The sequence below is a fragment of the Hermetia illucens genome, chromosome 5 (genome assembly GCF_905115235.1).
Source record: "Hermetia illucens chromosome 5, iHerIll2.2.curated.20191125, whole genome shotgun sequence".
NCBI lineage: Eukaryota > Metazoa > Arthropoda > Insecta > Diptera > Stratiomyidae > Hermetia > Hermetia illucens.
In genome coordinates, this window is record NC_051853.1 from 97,102,505 (window position 1) to 97,125,234 (window position 22,730).

At 41.4% G+C, this 22,730-nt stretch overlaps 1 protein-coding gene across 1 annotated transcript; it reads right to left on the reverse strand.

Moving 5' to 3' along the window:
- On the reverse strand, positions 1–13,912 carry LOC119657722 (lipoamide acyltransferase component of branched-chain alpha-keto acid dehydrogenase complex, mitochondrial). Its single transcript, XM_038064766.1, has 6 exons — positions 13,597–13,912; positions 1,802–1,920; positions 1,165–1,723; positions 662–1,060; positions 527–598; positions 1–453 (listed from the first exon to the last, which is right to left on the reverse strand). Exons 1-6 carry the CDS (start codon positions 13,678–13,680, stop codon positions 286–288), a joined length of 1,401 nt encoding a protein of 466 aa, XP_037920694.1. The 5' UTR covers positions 13,681–13,912; the 3' UTR covers positions 1–285.
- Positions 13,913–22,730: the final 8,818 nt, after the last annotated feature.

The following is a 22,730-nucleotide window of genomic DNA, read 5'->3' on the forward strand; positions in this document are numbered from 1 at the left end:
TTCGTTACCTTGGCTATCCTGCCATCATTAATAGCAATCTTTCATTTATTTGATATTTTCCCTAAAAGTTACAAATGCTTTTGTTCGAATCACTCTGAAGTTGTTTTTACAGTTTTTTGGATATATCTACATCTTATAAACATTTGTAAATACATATATACAATAAAAGCGAATGTATTGGTTCAAAATCCTTAAAACCTATAAATGCAGCAAGTAAGTCTTCACGTTAATAAAATGGCAATAAGTCGTCGTTTGTATTAGGAGGACCACAAATTAATTGCGTCTTCATTCATTTGATAAAATGAAAAGCGCCGGATTTTCTAAATATTTCTTCCATTCATTTGAGAAACTCGCCATCGTTACCCCGTCGATAACGCGATGATCGGCCGACCAACTAACGTTCATAATGTGAGCTTTGATTATTTCCCCATTCGATCCGAATCGTGGAACAGGCTGAAAGTGTATTAGAAAAATTTTACAATTGAGGTAAAAAAGGCTATTTCTGCAGATAACAGTGAACATTTACCTTCGTCCGACCCATAGCGCCTATCGCTACCTGGGGTGTCATGATGCAAGGATGTGTGTATGTGCCCCCAATCTAAAGAGAAAAATTGAAAGATTGTATAATACATGATACAGTTTCACGTTAATTAGTCCTTACAATTCCAATATTCGATAGTGAAAACGTCCCATCAGCAAAATCCTCAGGACGTAGTGAGCCTTTCTTCGCCTTTTCCATTAGGTCGGCTAGATCCTTGGCTATTTCTAGGATAGTTTTCCTTTCACAATGTTTAATGTTCGGTACAACTAACCCCTGCGGAGTATCCATCGCAATGCTGATGTTATGTGGAGCCTTATAAATCACACTTTCATTTGCAGCGTCTAGGGAGCTATTCAGTATTGAATACTTCGAGAGTGCTAAGGAAGCGGCTTTGATGCAGAACGGCATGAAAGTTAGTTTGCTGATGCCACGTTGACTTGCAATGTCCTTCAGTTGATCGCGGAAAGCTATTAAATTCGTCATATCTATTTCATCACTATATGCAAAATGAGGAATTTTCTAGAGGAAAGAAATGAATACAGAGATTTTGAGTAACACTGGCAAGGAGTAGAAAAATAGGAAGAAATTCGAAGGATACAAAAGTATACTCGTCTGAAAATTACCAAAGCTTCGGTCATCGATTTCATCATAGCCTTTCTAACACCTTTCAGGACCTCTACCCGAAGTACATCTCCTGTAGGTTTGGAGTTTCCTACTTCTTGCGCCTCTTGCCGTAATGTCGGGTGTGGTTTGTTGGTTCCAGGTGGTACTTGACCTAAATATTCAAGCACATCACCCTTCAAAACACGACCTGCTTTGCCAGTAGCTTTAACTTGGCTAAGGTTGACTTTATTTTCCATGGCGATTCGACGAACGGCTGGTGTTGCCAATACTTTCAAACGGTTCTCATCTGGTTTTTCAGCTTTTGAATCACTCACAACGTTCAACGCTACGTCCTCGTCCGAACTTGATGAACTAGAGCTGCTGGTGCCACTCTCGGCTTCTTCATCAATAACATCAAAATCTAAAAGGGGTTTGCCAACTAAGGCAATATCGTCAACTTTATGATAAATCTTCACGATTTTGCCATCATAACGACTGGTTATTGTAACTGATGCTTTATCTGATTGAACTTCACATAAATTATCAAATTGTTCAACCGTATCACCGACTTTAACGAACCTAGAAGAATACTGTATGTTATATAGATCTATGGAATTATATTCTAATGTAAATATATTGTAGCAAGATCTTCCTTACCATTCCTTAACAACTACTTCTCGTATACCTTCGCCGATATCACTAAGATTAAATGATACTACTTTCTGAAGAAGTGGAGATAAATGAAGTGCTCTAAGTTGATAACTGAGATAAGGTAACTGAAATAGACAGTATTTGAGAAATTTTAGTTTTTATGAATATACAGGAATATTCTATCATATTTTACTAGATGTTCAGATTCTTTTGTTTTTATTATTTTGATTCGTTTTCTTGAAGGTGTTTTACGTCCCTCATTTCTTGTCACTTTGATGCTGATGCGAGATATGCCGCAAGAAATCCAACCAATTTGAGTTTGTAAGCCATACTAAGAAACATATGAGCAAGCTTGATGAATATCATTGCAATGGAAAAAGCAACAACGGGTACCAACTAGAATCACAAAATTTTAACAGATCAGACAAATCGATTTGAATTTAATTTCAAAACCGCATTATACGAGTACTTATAAACACCGACATGCTATTAACATAGTATGCTGGTCCCAAGCCCAGGTAAAGGAGGAGGGTTTGGGGCAACGTACTCTGTACTATCCTCAGTAAAACAAAAATAAAATGCTCAGATCAGGGAAAGAGATAAATAGACTATAGTTGGAGTTATTCTACAATGCTAAATGCTACCTGATCTCTCTTGGTGACAGGCCCCGCGACAGGTCGACCAAGAAAATGCATACAATGTCGTTATAAACATGATGATCGGATTGAGTCACCAGCCTCGGGGAAATGCTAGGGCGTCCACCTCAGTCGACGCGACAGGACGGGCCCCGGTCCTGTCGAGAAATGGGCAAGGGTTCTTGACGTATGGACGGCGTCAGGACGTAAGCAAGTTAGTCCGCACACAACGAACAAAACAAATACGTGCCTGCACGCTAAATGTTGGTACCCTAACTGGAAAGACCGAGGAACTCGCAAGAGCCGTTCGGAAAAGGCGCATTGATATCTGCGCTCTGCAAGAAACCCGATGGTCTGGTGCCAAAAGCTGCGATATTGAACGCGAACGCAGTAAAAATGGCTAAAAACTTCTCTATTTTGGTAACCCACACACTCAATATGGTGTTGGCATTGCCATCTCAGAGGGTTTCCGTGATGCCATTAAAGAAGTCGAACGATTTGATGATCGGCTGATGAAGCTCACCATTATATCAGCTGATCGCACTATTCACTTCTTCACCGCATATGCACCACAGACAAGTCGACCTGATGCCGAGAAAGATGCCTTCTGGCAACTACTCGATGAAAAGACTTGTCACGTGCCTACTGAAGACTATATTATCATTGCCGGCGACCTTAATAGTCATGTGGGTGAAAAGGTAGACGGTAACAGGTGCCATGGGGGAAAGGAGTTCGGAGCGCGCAATGAGGGTGGCGAGCGTATAATCAATTTTGCGGACACCCATGACCTTGTAGTTATGAATACATGGTTCATCAAACGATTGTCTCATCTTCCTACATTTTATAGTGGGAGCAGTAAAACGCAAATCGACTATATTCTCATAAGACGCCAACATTTTACCACTGTCACTGATTGCAAAGTCGTTCCCTATGAGACCATCGCACCTCAACATCGGCTGTTGATTGCTGTCCTGCGAATTAAGCCACCGATAAAACAGAGTGAGGAAAGCACTGGCCCGCCGCGCATTAAATGGTGGCGATTTGGTGAGAAGAAAGAAGAAACGGTCTCACTCATACGATTGCCGACCATTACGAATGTGGAAGAATCATGGAACCAAATGAAAGACACGATCCACAAAGCGGCCTCTGCAACCCTCGGGGCCAAAATGAGGATATCCGCGATCGTTATGGGGTTGCACCGATCGTGGAAAAGTTGCGAGAGAGGCGTCTTCGATGGTATGGTCACGCAATTCGTGCAAACGAGAATTCACTTGCCAAGATTGGTCTGAATATCGAAGTCGATGGTAAAAGACCAAAAGGCAGACCTAAACAACGGTGGCTTGATACGCTAGATGGGGATTTGAAAGCCTCGAGATTGCACCCAGATCAGGCTTTCGATAGAGTCAAATGGCGAAACCGATCACGACGAGCCGACTCCGCTTGTGAACAGGACAAAGGCTGAAGAAAAAAAAAAAAGATTATACGAGTACTTATAACAGCACTTTAAAAGTTAGTATATTCTGCATTAACGGAGTTTAATATCCTAAATCAGAAGACCCACAGCAAGAATGGATTACAAGCCACTCAAAGATTATTATCTCTTGGAGGATTTATTCATCGTGAATGTACATCAATGTCATCATTGGAATGGCTGGTTACGTACTACATTAAAGTTCTACTGCCAAGATTGAAAACTTCTCGAATCTCTTTGATGCATCGCCTTCGATAGTTTCTTGTAACTTCGACCTCCATTTGGACAATCATGTACAAATTTATCGATTGCATTGTTAGTGTGCGACCTCCACTTCAAATACCCTCACGTTTGAATCACGCTTAAGCAAAAACTTGCGGTATGTGTCAAAGGAACTTTCAGCGAAGGGCAGACAACACCTTGTTCTTCCAAAACCAATGAGGATTTTATAAAAATTTCACTAAACTAGGTCGCGAAAGTGACTTCTGTAGAAGTGTTTGAAGCAAATCCAGCGGCTGTAATTTAGAAGCAGCATGGTTACCTCACCTTGTGCGTTCATGCCTGAAGCTTAAATATCAGCTTGAAAATACAGGAAATTGGAAGGCGCCTGAAGTTGGAAATATCCATTACTCCTAGCTAAAGCGGTTCAAGAGCACTCACAGGGTATTGGTAAATCATTTTAATCAGATGATTGCCGATCCAAAAGTAGTTCTACTATTTTTTACCAAGGGGAAAACTTATATCATCTCTAAGGAACAGGGCGCCCCTTGTCCTTCAAAATGTCGGCCAATTAATTGTCTTTCCACTATTTACAAGGCTTTCACTTTAGCTTTCTACGTGAATATCTTAAAACATCTTGATGTTCATACATTGATAGCTGAGGAGCAAAAATTGCGCTCAAAAGCCCATTAGGCTATAAAAACAGCTTATAATCGATACGAGCAAGCTGTCCACCAAAAGCGAAATATCCCCAGAGCGCACATCGATTATAAATCAGCCTTTGACCCCATATCATACTCGTGGCTGTTACAAGCGTTAAACTTGTACAAAATCAATGTTGTTCTTCTTTTAAGAACAGTGATGAACAATTGGAGCACAAAGCTGTCCATATCCTCACAAACATCAGAAGAGATACCAATCAGGCGTGTAATCCTCCAAGGCGACTTTCTAAGCCCGCTGCGGCTTTGTTTGGCTTTGAACTCTTTATCACATCTTTCGTATGAGCACAAGTAGGGATTCCAAGTTAAACATGGCATATTGTCGAAATGTACATTAAGTCATTCATCATCATCAATGGCGCAATAATCGGTATCCGGTCTAGGTCTGCCTTGATAAGAAACTCCAGACATCCCGGTTTTGCGCCGAGGTCCACCAATTCGATATCCCTAAAAGCTGCCTGGCGTCCTGACCTACGCCATCGCTTCATCTCAGGCAGGGTCTGCCTCGTCTTCTTGTATATATCAAATTGTATGCCAAAGGCGAAAACTACGTTGATTCCTTGCTGGACATCATCATTCAGTTCATTAGGAATATCGGCATGCAGTTGGCTTTGGAGAAATGTCTTATTGAACCAATTGTTAGGGGAAAACACACCGACAATGAAGGATACCGCCACAATGAGATCCACATTGAAGGTATGGATGTCGACGACGTCTACAAATATCTCGTCATATTGCGAGCAACAACACCTGCTGTGGCAATCATTAAACCTAAGTTGCTGCGAGAATTTGAACGGCGTCTGAATTTTGTCCTAAAAACAGCACTGTTTGGGAAAAATAAAATACTGGAAAACAACACATTTGCCATTTTCGTCCTTCTATATATATTCGCTGTGATACAATGGAGTAATGCTGATTTAGAATCTGCCAATAGACAGGTAGGGGTCGTTCTTGCAAATAACAACATGTACAATAGAGAGAAAAATTGAGGATCACTATCCCACGTCATCAAGGAGGAACATTGCACTACAATCAAGTGCATTCTTTTCATGAGTTTTTGAGAAACAATCCTTTAGCCAATTGCAACAAGCAGCCATCATGGCAGATAATAAATTGTCTCCTCTCCTCATAAAAAAATTGTTGTTGCCAGGCATAGACATCGAAGCCTTCAACAAACAATTGACTAACGGTGTACTAATCTATGAGACCCAAGCATTCCTAACTTCAATCCAGGATGCTTCGCTCCCAACAAAAAAATATAAACGGTACATTCCTCACGACTCCTTAATCACCAATTCCAGTTCTAGGTTATGCAACTGTGACGAGGAGACCATCCAGCACATAACATCTGCGTGCAGAATGTTGAGCAGTGCCGAGTACATAACTTCATCTGCAAGATTTTCCATCAAAACCTTGCTTTGAAGTATAACTTATTGACATATTATATATATTATATAAAGATACTTTGCAGAAAACATTGGAAAATTATTGGGCCAAACTACTGTGGAATCACACTATTGCCTCCACAGTGTCATAATGGACTTGATCTAGTTCTGCTTCTCAAGAAAGAACACCATCCATTTCGCATTACCTTTGGACCGGAACACTATCGCAGAACAGCAAGAATATGGCCAATTGATGGCAATTATGTTTTCATCGAATTCAAATAATAATAATAATCGTTGGCGCAACAATCCATATTGGATCAGGGCCTTGAAGTGTGTTAGAGCACTTCATTCAAGACCGTAACGGTACACTAGGATGCAATGTGGACAGCATTGCGCTCGCCCGAGATTATCACCCTGATTTGACTCAGGTACTCATTGACAGCTGAGTCGACTGGTATCCGACGTCAAATCACGATGCAAATTCCACTGCCACCAGTGAGATTTGAACCGCGACCTTCCGTATGACAGCCTAGTGTTCTAACCACTGAGCTATCTGGACACATCGAATTCAAAGCCACCTATAATAGCCATGGGAGATCCCGATGAAATTGATAAGGCTGACTAGGCTAACTCTGACCAACGTGCGAGGCCAGGTAAAAGCAGCAGGATTACTCTCGAGAGCATTCGACATCAGCAACGGTCTAAGACAAGGGGATACCCTATCATGCATTCTCTTTAACCTGGCCCCGGAAAAAGCGATCCGCGATGCAGATGTTAATGCGAGAAGCACCATCCTCTTTAAGTCCACTCAACTGCCAGCCTATCCTGTTTCCTTTCCCTGCAAGAGGATGGACGATTCCGTAGCCTACATAATGACGAAATCTATTAGCAATACCATAGCCGTCTAGTTGTGGACAAAATCCGGCTCAGTAGGTTGCAGTGGGCGGGTCAGTTAATCCGGGATGAGTATGATCCAGCCCGGAAAGTCTGTATATATCTATGGCAGAAAAAGAAGACTTGGCAGAATCTGCGTCAGATGGAGCGATTCCATTAGTAATGCATTGATGAGGCTGCCTTAAAGTGCCTCAAGCAGGTAATTCCGGTATTGAGTTTTGGCGGTCGAGCCAAGTTCACTAATGCGAACACTAAGCTGCGCAGGATAGAACATGTCGAATGTTAGTTACCTGGTCCTCGAAGGAAGACAGGGGACATCATCCGCATGTTGGCAGAACAGAACCCGGGCATATACTTCGGACACTGGAGTTCATTAATGTCAGTAAGGACAAATCTACAAACGTGGAGGGTATTCAAACTAGACCAAAAGAGTCTGAAGATGCTCAGGGACAGTTATCTTATGAGGATGCACTTTTTGTAAGATAGATTGATATTCAATCATATCGGGAAATTGTAGAGCATCATCTCCATTTTGGGAAATGCTCAGATCAGGGAAAGATATAAATACAGTATAGGTGGAGTTACTCTGTTAAATCCTACATGTTACAGGAGAAGAAACAAGTCCCATAATGTGCTTCGTAGAAACTTTAGAGGATCGATTTTAGTTGAGGCCACAGTTTGCGTTTGGTTCTTTCAAGAAACAAGCTTCGGTTCTTCGCAAGGACGAAGCGAAAAACAATGACGGCCTTCGACTGACACAAGATAGAGCAAATTGCAGCATCTTTGGTACGCTCTTCAACAATGGAACTGCACGCGGAATATAGTGCATACAGTCTTAGAACCCCCGTATGGGGATTCGCACTGTCGACGGGACTACAGAGTGAATGGTGTGAGGGAAGCTCGGTTACACGCCAAACGTGGCATACGCTTCTAACTGATTTCCATTACACATTAGACTAAATTTATGTCGAAAAACACCAAGATTCGTCAAATTAACCTGCAACATGCCAAAACCTCTTCCTATCTGCTGACAAAGCTGCGGGACTGCACATACATTTTTCTGGTGCAAAAGCCAGGGGTCCGATTTAATAGAATCTGCGGTATTGGATCAGTAAAAGGGACTAGAAATCCTCGAGACCGAGAGCCTGCGTCCTGATGTGTCTGTGTTTTCCATCGATGCAAGAACTAAGGGATCTGTTAGCGTATGTAGAATTAAAAATCAAAATCAAAACGCTCAACATATTCGTTGCGGCCGTAGCAAATACAATCCAAGAGGAGAGAAGCCCTTCAGCTGGTCTCGAGACTACAAAAATAGGGTGCGCGAGTAATAGACGGAGTCTCGCCGTCAGAACACCTTTATTTAGAATTCATTCTGACTATTGCGGGCGAACCGTTTGTAATACAAAGGAAAACGGATTGGACGAAGTTCAATGAGCTTCACGATAATAAAATGCAGCTCCCTAGGCGGCTTGAAGATAAAAACTCTGAATTGCACACCTTTAGGATGCTACGAAGAGGATTGCCCTATTTCCCGAGGCCAAAGCAGGAAAACGGTTTCTTAGTGGAACCGGAAACTATAAAAACTCAGGAAATCAACCATGCAACTTCTGAATCGTGCTTATAAGAGCAATAAGAAAGAAAACTGGATAAACTTCCGGCATTCACAGTGTGAATATAAGAGGTTCGTTAAGTGTGAAGTGTTCCAAATGAGACTCCTTTACAGCGAACTATGAGGAACTGCAAGGCGAAAGAAAAACTTCCAGACTGTGCAGAGATCTTTAAAAGGGATAAGTCGACTCAATAGGACTCTCTTAGAAAACCCGATGGTACTTTCACGACTCCACACTGGAATCAGTACAGACCACCATCCGGGAGAACTGGTGAGAGAAGTGGAAGGGAGAGAGTTGGCGGCGGTTCCTGCAACCCTTTCAACACGCGATTGTTGCAAGCGGAAGCCGTTGTTACCAATGGAAAGATGAGAGCTGCCCTACTGTCCTTTGAACACGTCAAAGCACCTGGCATGGATGGCATCTATCCAGCAATGCTGGCTATTGAAGCCTGGGAAAGATGACTATTCTAATCCGAAGAATTTTAGACAGATCAGCTTGACTTCATTCTTGCTGAAAGGTATGGTGAGATTGGTTGAGCGTCACATTCGTGCGAATGTGCTTAGGTCGCATCTGTTAAATAAAAACCAACATGCTTATCATCGTGGGAAGTTCTCTGAGTATGCTCTTTATCCTTTGGTTTCAAATATAGGGGATGCAACTCTGAAGGGTGAGTACGTAATGAGGGTGTTTGTGGTCATTGGAGGGGCGTTTGACTGTACGCCTTTCCAAAAACTTTGTAATGCCACTAACGCAGAGGCTGCTGTGTGCTGAAGTATGAAGTAACTGCAGAAGCAACGAAAGGCTACCCCCAAGGAGGCGTGCTATTGCCACTTCTGTGGAGCATGCTGATCGACTTACTACTATGAAAAATATGCCAATACACGCTCAAGCATATACTGATAACGTGGCTGTGCTTGTGCAATGTGTAGAAATATACAATATGCCGTTGATTTGATTGATAGTTGGTGCCTCAGGCATGGACTTTCAGTTGATCGAAAATAATTATTATTTACCAAAAGGAGAAAATTGGGTGAATTTTGCCTTTCAGAGATGAGGAGTAGAACCCTTCAACTCTCCGAAGAAGTGAAATATCTGGGAGTCACTCCAGATAAAAAGCTTTCTTGGAACAAACATGCAGGGATAAAGTTGAAACTGTCTCTCACAGTTTATAGGCTGTGCAGACGGACCTTTGCCTCGACATTGGGACTCAGGCTTTATGTAGTAATGTGGATTACGTTGTTATCATTAGGCCGATGTTCGCTTATGTATCCGTAGTATGGTGGGTTAAGGTGAGACAAAAAAGTTTTCCGGTAAACAAGCCGCACTGCAAATAACTGTGTGTCCGGGTATTATTGGTGCCATGAGTACGATATTCGGCGCAGCTCTAAATGCATTACTCAATTTGTAGCCCCTAGATATATTTATTCAAAGCCCTGCAATAAGAGCAGCACATAGACTAATTCACTTAGGTCTATGGAGAAACAACGGACGTGGGGCGCACAGAGCGTTGGAAGAGTTACTGGAAGACAAAACCTTGTGATTTTTTGGTCCTCATACTGTGAGGCAGAAGAAATGAAGTTACCCTGAAACAGAGAGTCCTGGAGAGTTCCAGAGGAATGCGTGGTGGATTATACGGAAGCCTTCTACACCGATGGCTCAAAAACAGAACAGGCTTCTTGATCCGGAGTCTACCTCTCGAAAAAAGCGAGAACGCAACGGTTTTTCAAGCCGAAGTATATACGATTCTAAGGGCGGCAAGTTTTTTGATTGAAGAATGGTTGAAGAGCAGGCGCATCGCAATCTGCAATGATAGCCAGATGGTGAGAGGGGGCAGAGCTTAAATGCTTGTAGACACACCAAACTTTTCCTGTCAGAACCTAACATGAAAACAGGAAGACTTGTAGTATTATTGTAGGCATTTTTGGCAGTCGATAATTCACCAGCTGGACATATGTTCACAATAAGGACTGTACAAAGATACGTGTCTCTCCTGTAATGAGGAAGTGGAATCCACAGGGCATTTTCTATGTGAATGTCCCGCCTATGGACGCATCAGAGACATCAGATCTTTGGTACCGATGTGCTCCAGTTGCAACGGGTAGCATCACATCCACTAACGAAAATCCTGCAATGCATAAACGAATTCGGAATATTCTGTTAGGTACGGTCTGAGTGCTTAGAGACTATAGGTTCTCCCCCACCACAAACACACACACCCACATGGTAAGTCCTGTGAGACTACTCTGCATTCCATTGGACATTGAAGGGGCTTTATGATGCCGTCGGACAGCATGATGTCAATGATACTTTAGTTAACTGGTTCTATACTATGCTAATGCGAAGATTAGGAAAGGCTAACGCCCCTTCTGTGGAGTATGTTGCAGACTGCTACAGGAACTGCACAAACCCAAGCTTATGCAAATAACGTGGTTATGCGAGTTGCTGATCGAGACTTCAGTTGGATGTATAGAAATATTATGCTGAGGGTGCTGGGAGTCCTAAGTCCGCACCCACTTGGTGACGGACCGGACCACTTAGGAAGTAAGTTGTTTCCCAAGTGGTCCGGTCCGTCACCAAGTGGGTGCGGACTCAGGACTCCCAGCATCCTCAACAAAAAATTTATTTCGGCCTGGTTTAGGTCTGGACTTATGACGGACTTCACTTGAATATAATTCGTACCCATTACGTGCTTGCGATTATATTTAAGTGGAGCGATTTCCATCTGTCATTACTTTCGGTCAACTGATGACTCAGCCACGGACTTTCAGTAAATCCAAATAAAACCATGATAGTACTATTTACAAAAAGGAGGAAGCTGAACAATCTCCATTTCCAACGATACGGGGTTAAATATTTAATCTAAATAAAAGAATTCTTTGGAAGAACCATGCACAGCAAATATGAAACGACCTATCACTGTTTATGGGCTATGCAAACGGACCTTTGTCTCAATAAGTGGACTCAGATCTCATGTGGTAATGTGGATATATACGCTCCTATCATCAGACTGATATTCACCTATGCATGGACAATATATAACTAGGATTTACTTTCTGTGTATTGTCTTTAATTAAATGAGTAAATCAGTGGTGTGGTGGGTTAAGGTGCGATAAAAGTTTTCACTATAAGCAGCACCTCATAGACTAATTGGATTAGGCCTATGGGGAAGCCAGGGATGTGAGGAGCACAGAACATTGGGAGATGTGTTGTGAAAACTGAACCCAGCTTTCGTAATATCTTCTGATCAGAGTGAAATTATGCGGTGTTTCCAACGATTAATTAAATGAAGTAATAAAAACTTGTTGTTTCTTTTTCGTTGGTGTGGGTATTTATTCTTGCAAATACCGATATTTCGGGAACCATTTGTTCCCTTCATCAGTGCTAACAAGTTTGCTCATCTGTAGACATTAAGGTTCTATTTATACTATTCTAAATCTATACCATATACTATGATATAATTATGACTAAAAACTTATATCTAGGTCCTGAAAGAGAAATAAATATTTAATTAACTTCCTAATAGCTAATTTATCTATCCTAAAACTAGAAGAGATTATTTTACTTTAAGAGTTTCCTAAACAATGGGGAATAGCAGTTACCCAGATCTGAGTTCAACCTAGTGTCAACCGGTTGTTTGCTAATGAACCTGGTTTTTATCAAATAATTTTAGATTTTCCTTAAGCTCTAAAGGAATGTTCGTCGGATTGATCTGGGCTGTTATCTTGGAATTTTTGTTTGTAAGTTGCATGGGCGCTGCTTGTTTGGTCTATAACTTCCGTTTGTACCTCAAATATCCTTTGCACCGTATGGTCGACTAAGCTTTGTAAAGTTACTTCCGCTGAAACATCAGTAATTAATATTGTGTCCGGATAGCATTTTGTTAGCACTGATGAAGGGAACAAGTGGTTCCCGAAATATCGGTATTTGCAAGAATAAATACCCACACCAAAGAAAAAGAAACAACAAGTTTTTATTACTTCATTTTATCTTCTGATTCTTGAATTCCCGATGTTCTACAGCCATGGTCAAAAACCGAACAGGGTTCTGAAGCAGCACCCAAGAGACATGTTTTATGAGATTATAAGGTTACAAATAATATATCGAGTTAAAGATAGTAAGGCAAAACTCCAAGCTAGAATTCAAATGCAATATCTCTCCTAAAAGCTTGCTTAAAAATTCGGTCCTTAAAATGAAACACCCAAATATACAACGTAAACCAAACTATTTTCACTGCGAGCAAATAAGAAAGATACATCTGGTGTTGGCAGAGTTGTTTCTATTAGTTCCTACCTCAGAAAAGGCAATTTGTTTTTATGAAAGCAAATAGAGAAAGTACGCAATCAGGTCATTGTAAAGTTACAAGACAATGTTTTTCCACTTAACTTTGATGAAATTTAAAGCACGATACTAATATTCCAGAATTGTGTAGATGATTGGAGGAACAAAATATTTTTGTTCAGTTCATCACCACGAAATCAATGTTGTTGACAGCATTTGAAACTAGGGGCATTGGGTTGATAACAATATCACATCAGACCATCTAATAAACAAGTCCCATAGATACGCACATGTTGGCCCCCCATACGAACCGGCTGATGGGCCATGCTTATAGATACCATAATACTGACGCAGGCGAGACTACTTTTCCGACTCTCGACTCTCAATTTCCACCAAATGAATGGGCATATTTTCAGGGAACAACAACAAATTAATCACACGCGCTAAGAAATTACGTCTCCATTCTTATATAACAAGCGGCTCTACATGAATAGAATACTCAGGAAAGATAAAAGTTAGAATTGAACTTGTGAATTTATCGCGGAGCGGACAGTGTGAATATTCGTCATACATTATTCGGTACATACTTGACGAAGATCCAAGGCTGGCTTTCTATGAGCAACGTGTTGCCGGATCGCCGAGATACTATTCCTCGTGATAGCTGATAGCATGTTGCTGCAGGAAGCACTTGACCTAGGATATAACAGACGCGGAACTCAAGGAATATAACGGATTTTATAGTGGGAAGTGCGATTTTAAGCTGATTTTCTACTCCTTTTGGCTAGAAATGCGCGATCACAGACTTGTTATCACCGCCCGAACACAGAACGTGAGACACCGCACTCCAGCCAAATTAGCCGAACTGAGTTGTGCCACTTGAGAGTGGAAGCCAGCGCTCTGAATCAAATGGTCGGAACAGTTTGCTGGCGATAGTAGTAGATCATACCAAAGTTCGTGCATACGAAATTTGAAGAAATATACTCGTATATATATCTCCCCTCGATTGAGACAGAGTATCTCAGCTTCGCGTATAACTTGTTAAACAAGAGAAAATTGGAGGCTCGTTCTAGAGTCTTAGCTGGCGAACGAATCATATGATGAATACTGCATACACGTGGATATTTAGGGGAACGGATTTGCGGCGTTATAGGCAGCCTTTGGTATCTTTGGATACTATGTATGTATACATATGGGTTCTCCCATCAGCATTACGCAAATTACTATAATATTACGAGATCGAACGCTTAACATTGCACAAGTTGGGAACCGAAAATTGGACGCTACTACTATGAAAGGTTTAGCCTCTTTGCATGCATATTTTTCTTGTGCGTGTCATCAGAAATGTAATCGTATGCTATTTTTCCATTCCATATATTTCGAAAAGTGTCTAACTTAGATCAAATCCGTGGGTAATTTCATAACCAAATCACTTTACTCCACTGAAAGCCCAGATAAAAAGGAGGGTTTGAGGGATCGTTTTTTGCACTACCTTCATTCGGTGCGGCTCCGTCTGTCGAGTAATTAACAAGAGTTCTTCACGCACTGACGGCGTTAGGAAGTTAGTTAATTAGTCTGAGTTAAACACGGTAAATATTGTTACCCATTGGAAAGTCAGAGGAACTCGCAAGAGCCATTTGGAAGAGGCACATTGATAATTACGCTCTACAAGAAATCAATGGTAGAACGCACTAAAAATGGATAAAAACTTGTCTATTTTGGGACCTAGTATACTTAATGTAGTGTTCCAGTATTGAAAAAGAAAAACAGTTGAGCAGAATGTTCTACTTACCGTCCAATCCGATTGTTGTCCCATACCATGATGATTTTTGAACGCATGCTTGACAACTAAATAAGCAACAAAAAACGGTGATCCAAGTTGGATTGTCAAGAACTGTGGAACCTCATCCCATCAGGTGAAGCCCATGTTCTCTTGTTGATCCTGCTGTTATAGAGACAATCTGACGAGATAACATGTGGCCCCCAGTAGTTCCTCCCCGACTTCAACCCAAAGATAGGTTCTTTTTCTATCTTTGGGTTGAAATCGCCGACTTTTATCTTTACGTTGCTCGAAAGCTGTCAATCAAATACTGACTCAAGATTTCATGTGTGTGTGTGTGTAGGGTGGGGGAGGAAGCTACAGCTTCTGAGCACTCAGGCCGTGTTAGTCCATTGTACTCCCCACCCCCGTCTAACGGAATATTCCGTATTAGTTAACGTATCGCAAGATTTCCGTTAGTGGATGTGATGCTACCCGTCGGAACTGGATAATATCGCCACCAAATATCTGATGCGTCCATAGGCGGGGCATTGACATAGGAAATGCACCGTGGATTCCGCTTCCTCATTACAGAAAGGACACGTATCATCTTGAGTAATTCCTATTCTGAACATATGCCCAGCTAGTGAATTATGGCCTGTCAGAATGCCCGCAATATACCTGCAAGTCCTCCTGCTTTTCGACAAGATAAACTTTGCGGTTCGCATGTTCGGTTCTGGCAGGAAAACTTTGGTGTGTTGAGCAGCATTTAGGTTCTGCCACCTGTCATTATGGGAAGCTTGTTCTCAGTTTTTGAAAACAGACTTAGCCAATGCTACTGATACTGCAATTGTTGGTTCCGGTCCCGACATAGGGGAGATTGACCCCTCTTTCGCCAAAGCATCCGAAATTTCATTTCTCTCTTTGCCACAGTGTCCAGGTTCCCAGAGTAGTTCCACGGTGTTGAATCTAGAGGTAGAGTTAGGTAGTTTCTGCATTCCTGAACGATTTTCGAGGTGATCAAAGGACAACTCAAATCCCTCAAAGCAGCTTGGCTATCACTGCAGATTGCGATGCGCCTGCCCTTCAACTGCTCGCCAATCACCCAGTTTTCCGCCCTTAGGATCGCATAAACTTCAGCTTGAAAAACGGTTGCATATTGTCCCAAAGGAAAAGCCCACTTCTCGTTTTTATTCGAGGGGTAGACTCCGGCACCAGAACCCTCTTCTGTTTTTAAGCCGTCGGTGTAGAAGACTTCCGTATATCCCTCTACGCATTCTTCTGGGACTTCCCAGTCCTCTCTACGATTCAGGGTAACTTCATATCTTCTACCAAACAGATGCATGGGGACACGAAAATCGGAAGGCATTGTAAGAACTGGATTCAGTTCTCCCAGTAACTCTTCCAATGCTCTGTGCCCCCACATCCGTTGTTTCCCCATATATCTAATCGAATTAGTCTATGAGCTGCTCTCATTGCAGTGCTCATGGCACCAGTGATACCCATACACACAGTTCTTTGCAGTGCGGCTAGTTCACGGTGAAAACCTTTTTGTCTCACCTTAACTCACCACACTACGGAATCATATACGAACACCTGCCTAATGATGGCAACGTATATCCACATTACCACATGGGGCCTGAGTCCCCATGTCGAGGCAAAGATCCGTCTGCACAGCCTATAAGCTGTGAGAGCTCGTTTCATCTTTACCTCTACATGTTTGTTCCAAAGAAGTTTTTTATCTGGAGTGACTCCCAGATATTTCACTTCTTCGGAGAGTTGAAGGGTTGTACCCCTCATCTCAGAGAGGCAAAGTCCATCCAGTTTTCTCCTTTTAGTGAATAATACCATAGTGTTTTTATTTGGATTAACTGACAGACCATGTCTAAGGCACCAGCTGTCTATCAAATCAACGACACGTTGTATATTCCTACACACTGTTCCAAGATCCCGATAAACAGCAAGCACAGCCACGTCATCAGCATAAGCTTGAGCGTGTATTGGCAAATTTTGCAGTTCGTATAGCATTGAGTCGATCAGCATACTCCACAGAAGTGGTGAAAGCACACCTCCTTGGGGGCAGCCCTTCGTTGCTTCTGCAGTCAGATAGCGATCGACACCCACCTCAGCGCACAGCAATCTCTGCGTTAGCATAGCATGAATCCACTTAATTAAAGCAACACCATGCTCTCTGGCGGCATCACAAAGTTTTTGAAAGGCGCACAGTCAAAAGCTCCTTCAATGTCCACGAACACTCCCATCGCGTACTCACCATTCAAAGTTGCATCCCCTATCTTTGTGATCAAAGAATGAAGAGCAGACTCCACGTTGGTAAGCATGTTGGTTTTCACTAAGTGGGTGTGACTTAAGTGCGTTTCCACGAATGTGACGCTCCACCAGTCTCTCCAAACCTTTCAGCAAGAATGAAGTCAAGCTGATCTGTCCGAAGTTTTTTGGATTAGAATAGTCATCTTTCCCAAGTTTCGGTATGAAGACTACGTTAACCTTTTGCCAAGACGAAGGCACGTAGCCCAGAGCAAGACATCCTCGAACAATATTTCTTAGAGGTCGCTCTAAATGCTCCATACCCTCCTTTAGCATTGCCGGATATATGCCATCCATGCCAGGTGCTTTAATGTTCAAAAGACAGTATGGCAGCTCTCACCTTTCCATGCGTAACAACCACTTTCGCAGTGTGCCAGTTCCCCTTGTAGCACTTGCGTGTTGAAGGAGTTGCAAGAACCGTCAACTCTCCCCCTGCTAATTCTCTCACTTGTTCTCCCAACTGGTGTACTTCCAGGAGGGTCTGTACTGAATCCAGTCTGGAGCTCGTGAAAGTACCGTCGGGTTTTCTAAGAGAGTCCCACTTGGCCTCTTATATTCACGCTATGAATTCAAGATTACATACTATAGAATTCGTCTTTTACTGAGTTGCCCTTCTCTTCCATTGGAGAATAAAGGTTGTTGACAACTTGACTCTTTTCCGCTTTTGAAAATGGTGTTGCTGGTAAAATTCCTATACCTCACTGTCTAACAATTTCGTTTTCTGGACCGTCCAGATGTAGTTTTCGATCGGTTCAATGAGTGCTCTAAGAGTAGCAGTCCCGAAAAAAGAGCATATATTTCACATTCCAAACTAGTAATCCTTTTTTTGTTACCATAGCCATCGTTATATTTCTGATCCGATCCTCAATTTTAGATTCAAAGAAAATGTGTGAACAGGTTGTCAGCGAATAATGTGAAAATTATTATTTATATGCACTCATGGCATGATATTGCATTAGCAATTATTTAAGGAACTCCTATTAGCCACATCAATAGATGAATTTTGAAACAGTAGATCTGCGAAATTAATTAGCAGAGTTTGACGAGGAGTCATCTTGTTTAAACGTTTAATGGTTGGTTGGTTTTTAGATGCTCACTTAAGATCGTAACGATAAACTATAGCACATTGAAGGAGGCAATGTGGTCAGCATTGCATTCGCCCGTGATTATTACCCTTTTATGACTCAACAAATCTCTCTTGATCTACTTTACATGATTGTAAAGCTCATTTACAATATTATACATAATACTTCAAGGCTTTGTGGGAATCCTGCATTTTGTGGATTTATGTTAAAAATACAATCAAAGTATACCCTGCCTGTCTTAAAAGGCGACTAAAAGAGATAGAAATTTGTGGGCTAGCAACCTGCAAATTTCTAAATTTTGCTCCTACCCAAATGTCAAGAACAGCTCAGATAGGAATTAGCCACAAGGACCATCTTTGGGTATCGAAAATGGACTATGATTGGTTTGGAATGTGCACATGCTACTCGATAATGGTATGAAGAACCCCAGGACCTTCTCTTTCTCCAACTCGAGCAAGAATTCCAGCGATATAAGTTGGACATCCTCGGTCTAAGCGAAGTAAGTGGCAATGTGCTTTTATACTTTGGAAAGCCAAATGTCCAACGCGATCAAAGGGTAAAAAAAGACAGATAGAGCGAAACGCGTATTAGTACCCAGGATGAAGCATAAAACCTGAGGAACGCCTGAACTAACACCAGCAACTTTACTATCAAACCCTATCTAAATCTCCACATGGTGACCGCTGGGAGTTCTTTCTTAATGGAAAGCTACAGATGGAGAAGACTGCAGTAGAGCAAGTCCTCGAAACCTATCCCAAGTGTGATATCGAAATCATACTTGGAGATTTTAGTAGCCAACTAGGGCCGGAGTGCATATTCAGGCTACACATTGGCCTCCATAGCTTACATAAAAACACCAATGATACGGAACTGCGGATTATTGAGTTAGCAATGTCGCACGAAATGGTTGTTGGAAGTACCTGGTTTACGCGGAAAACGGTCCAAAAGTATACATGGGCCTCCCCAGATGGGACCACTCTCAAACCAGATTAACTACGCATTGATTGAACATTGCCACCTCTCAGCTTTATAGGAGGGGGCAATGTAGACTCGGATCACTATCTTGTTGGCACGGTGCTCCGAGTTCGAATTACAACCCCACCTAGAATCTCCTCTAACAATTAGGCGAGAGTTTACACTGAAACCATACACAACGCAGCCCTCCGTAATACCTATAAGGGGAAAATGGATGTTGCAATAACCGCAGTCAACAGCGGTCTTGGAGATGAAGCATTGACAAATGTTTTTTACAATCACTAACAACATAGGTCCCAGTCGCAAAAAAGATAGAACAACTGGTGTATGAGGATGAATGTAAGCTAGCAACGGAACGGAAGAATGCTGCATACCGAGTAATGTTGTATTCTCAAAGAACGCGGACATGCCAGAGGTCTATCACGAACTCCGCTGAGTCGAGAAGTTACTTCGCAGACGGGAAAAGAAAACCTGGGAGAAACAACAAGTCTGCGAACTCGACAAGTACTGGGAGGAACCGCACCGGGCGCGCAAGTTACTCGTATATCAACAAGTTAGCAGGATGAATCCTTATACTCCTCGATTCCATTATAGTCCATTGCCAGGAACCGATGGAATTACAGGCGAATTGGTGAAATATGGAGGCGACCAATTACACCAAGTGGTTTAACAACTAATGCTCAAGGTGTGGGACAGCGAATCAATGCCTGACGACTGGCAACGAGGCATGATCTATCTCATACATAAAAAGGGGGATATCACGCAGTGCAGCAATTATAGACCTATCATGTTGCTGAGTAACTTCTATAAGATATTCCCCATCATTCTGCTAGACCCGATAGCCGCGTTCACCCAAAACATCATTGGGACAGGCAAATCAAAAACATCAGATTTTCTCTCTGCGGCTACCAATAGAAAAACTGTTCAAATATGGCCATCAGTTACACTAGCTTTTCGTCGACGACTATCAACTATGATAGCACAGCCAGGGTAAGACTATGCACGGCCATGAAGTAATTTGATATCCCGACAAAATTGATAAAACTGACCAGGCTGATCCTGACCAATGTGCGAGGACAGATAAAAGCAGCAGGATCCCTCTCAAGACCATTCAAAATTAACAAAGGACTACGACAAGGGGAAGCTCTATCGTGCATTCTTTTTAACCTGGTCCTGGCAAAAATGATCCGTGATGCTGATGCTAATGCGAGAAGCATTATACTTTTTAAGTCCACCCAACTACTGACCTATGCAGATGATATTGACATTATGGAAAGAACAACCCGAGATGTGCAGTCTATCTTCATCCAGATTGAGCAGGCCATCTTGGACTGCACATTAATGAAGACTAGACGAAGTACATGCTAGGCATGTCAGCACCAAAAACCAAAGAATGAACAACATCAAATTGCACTGGTCAAATAAGAACAATAAAGATAGGAGGCTACAACTTTGAAACCGTTGAAAATTTCTCCTATTTAGGGTCGAAAATCGCAGCCGATAACAGTTGCTACGATACAATATAGCCTATTTCAGCTTACAAAAGCCGTTTCGCTCGAAACGTGTCACCATAGGGTCAAAGCTCTTACTGTACGAGACTATGATCTTGCCAGTCCTCATATATTCCACCGAGATTTAAGTTTTTAGCAGTTTGAGAGAAGAATTCTTCGAAGAATTTTTAGTCTCCTACATGAGGATGGACGATTCCATAGCTTGCAGAACGACGAAATTTATGAGCGATACTACGACTGCCTGTTTGTGGATAAAATCCGGCTCAATAGGTTGCGGTGGACGGGTCATCTAATCCGTATGGATGAGGATGATCCAGCCCGGAAAGTTTATAAGGGCAATATCTATGGTAGACAAGACATTGCAGACCCTGCCTGAGACGGGGCAATGGTGCAGGCGAGAACGCCAGACAGATTTTAGGAATACCGAATTGGTGGACCTTGGCGCAAAACCGGAATGTCTTGGATTTCTTACTAAGGCAGGTCTAGACTAGCTACCAGTTGTTGCGCCGTTAATGATGATGAGAATGGAAGAATAATGGTCCAGAAAATGTAGAAATCAAGCAGTATTCCTTAAAACCAATCCACTTTGGTTAGAAGCAACATTTGAACTATTGGCAAATAAACAAACGATACCAGGTCACCGTTTTAAATCACATAGCGGCTGGGGGTTGGTACATTGAAGATTTTTTCTTTGGATTTTTTATTTATTTATTTTTAATGAATGCATAACATCTCACGAAAAATTGAAAAATAGACAAAAAAATCCTTCCAGGGTTACCTCAAGAAACATCTCCGGAGATTCACAGCCACTCGTTCAATTTTAAATTTTTTGTAACAGAAATTTCGTGAAATATTGTTCAAATGCTTTACTATTATATGAAAATTGACTAAATAAGTTGAGCTATCAGTATCCACAAAAAAATTTTAAAAACATGCCATCTTTTCACCGAATTAATCCTCCCCCTTAAAAATTCTTTTGAGAGGACCAAAAGAAGGACAACAGAATAAATCCGTTCTTTACTTCGTGATGAATTAATCGTTTACGCAGCTTAAGCAGACTGCGGGCGGGAAAAAAGGGAAGCTTCAAAAACATTGAAAGAAATCAGGAACTCTCCAATTTGTGCAAGGAAATACAGAAAAGTTTACAGAAAATCTGATCAAGATGAAATTACTTACACCAATGTAAGCTCTAAAAATGTTCATAGAATCGGATTTAACAACCGATAATATGAATTTATTAGAAATATCAATAAATCAATTCACCTACTCAAAGATTATATGAAGGTCATCGGTACTTGCCCAGAAAGTATAGTCGTTTCTCAATGGTTTGAGAAGAAACCCTTTGTTCTCTTACAAGTAGGTTCAAATTCGTCTTTAAACATCAACAACCCGTTGTTATTATATATATTCGGGCCGAAGTCGAAAGATTTTTACAAAAGTTGAATATAAGTTCTACAGCTATTGAAGTCAGACTATTGGTACTTCACCCCAGAAGAACGTGGCTTGAATTAACTCATAGTGAGAAAATTGTGTTCTCCCGAGGTTTTCTTTCAGATTCAATACATAAATTGATTTGCAAATCCATTTTTTATTTTCAAATTAATAAAATAAAAATTATTGAACAATTTTTAATGATAAGATTGCATTTATTTTATTTATCTTAAAAAATTATGACTCCTAGAATACAGTGTGTACATTTTACGCACAGGGAACCTATTCGTTTGTGAAAATAAGGTGCCGATGTAGGTTAAGATTGTAATCACTTTTTTAATTTATTTTTAAGTGTTAATTTGTCACTTTTTTGTTTGGAAATACACAGTAATTTTAGAAAGATTAAGTAATTTGTGTATGATTTAAAGTCAAAATTCACTCTAAAATAATTTTGACCGCCTAAATCGCGGAAATCGACCTAAGTGTGGTGAAACCGATTTGGAGAAAAGACAAACAAACATTAAATGGATTTTAATAATATAGTGCAAAACCTTAAAAACGGCACGATAAATCACAATTATCCTCGTTTGTGAACCGTTGAAATATGTTCTGAATAAGTAGCGAAAATTTAAAAGAAT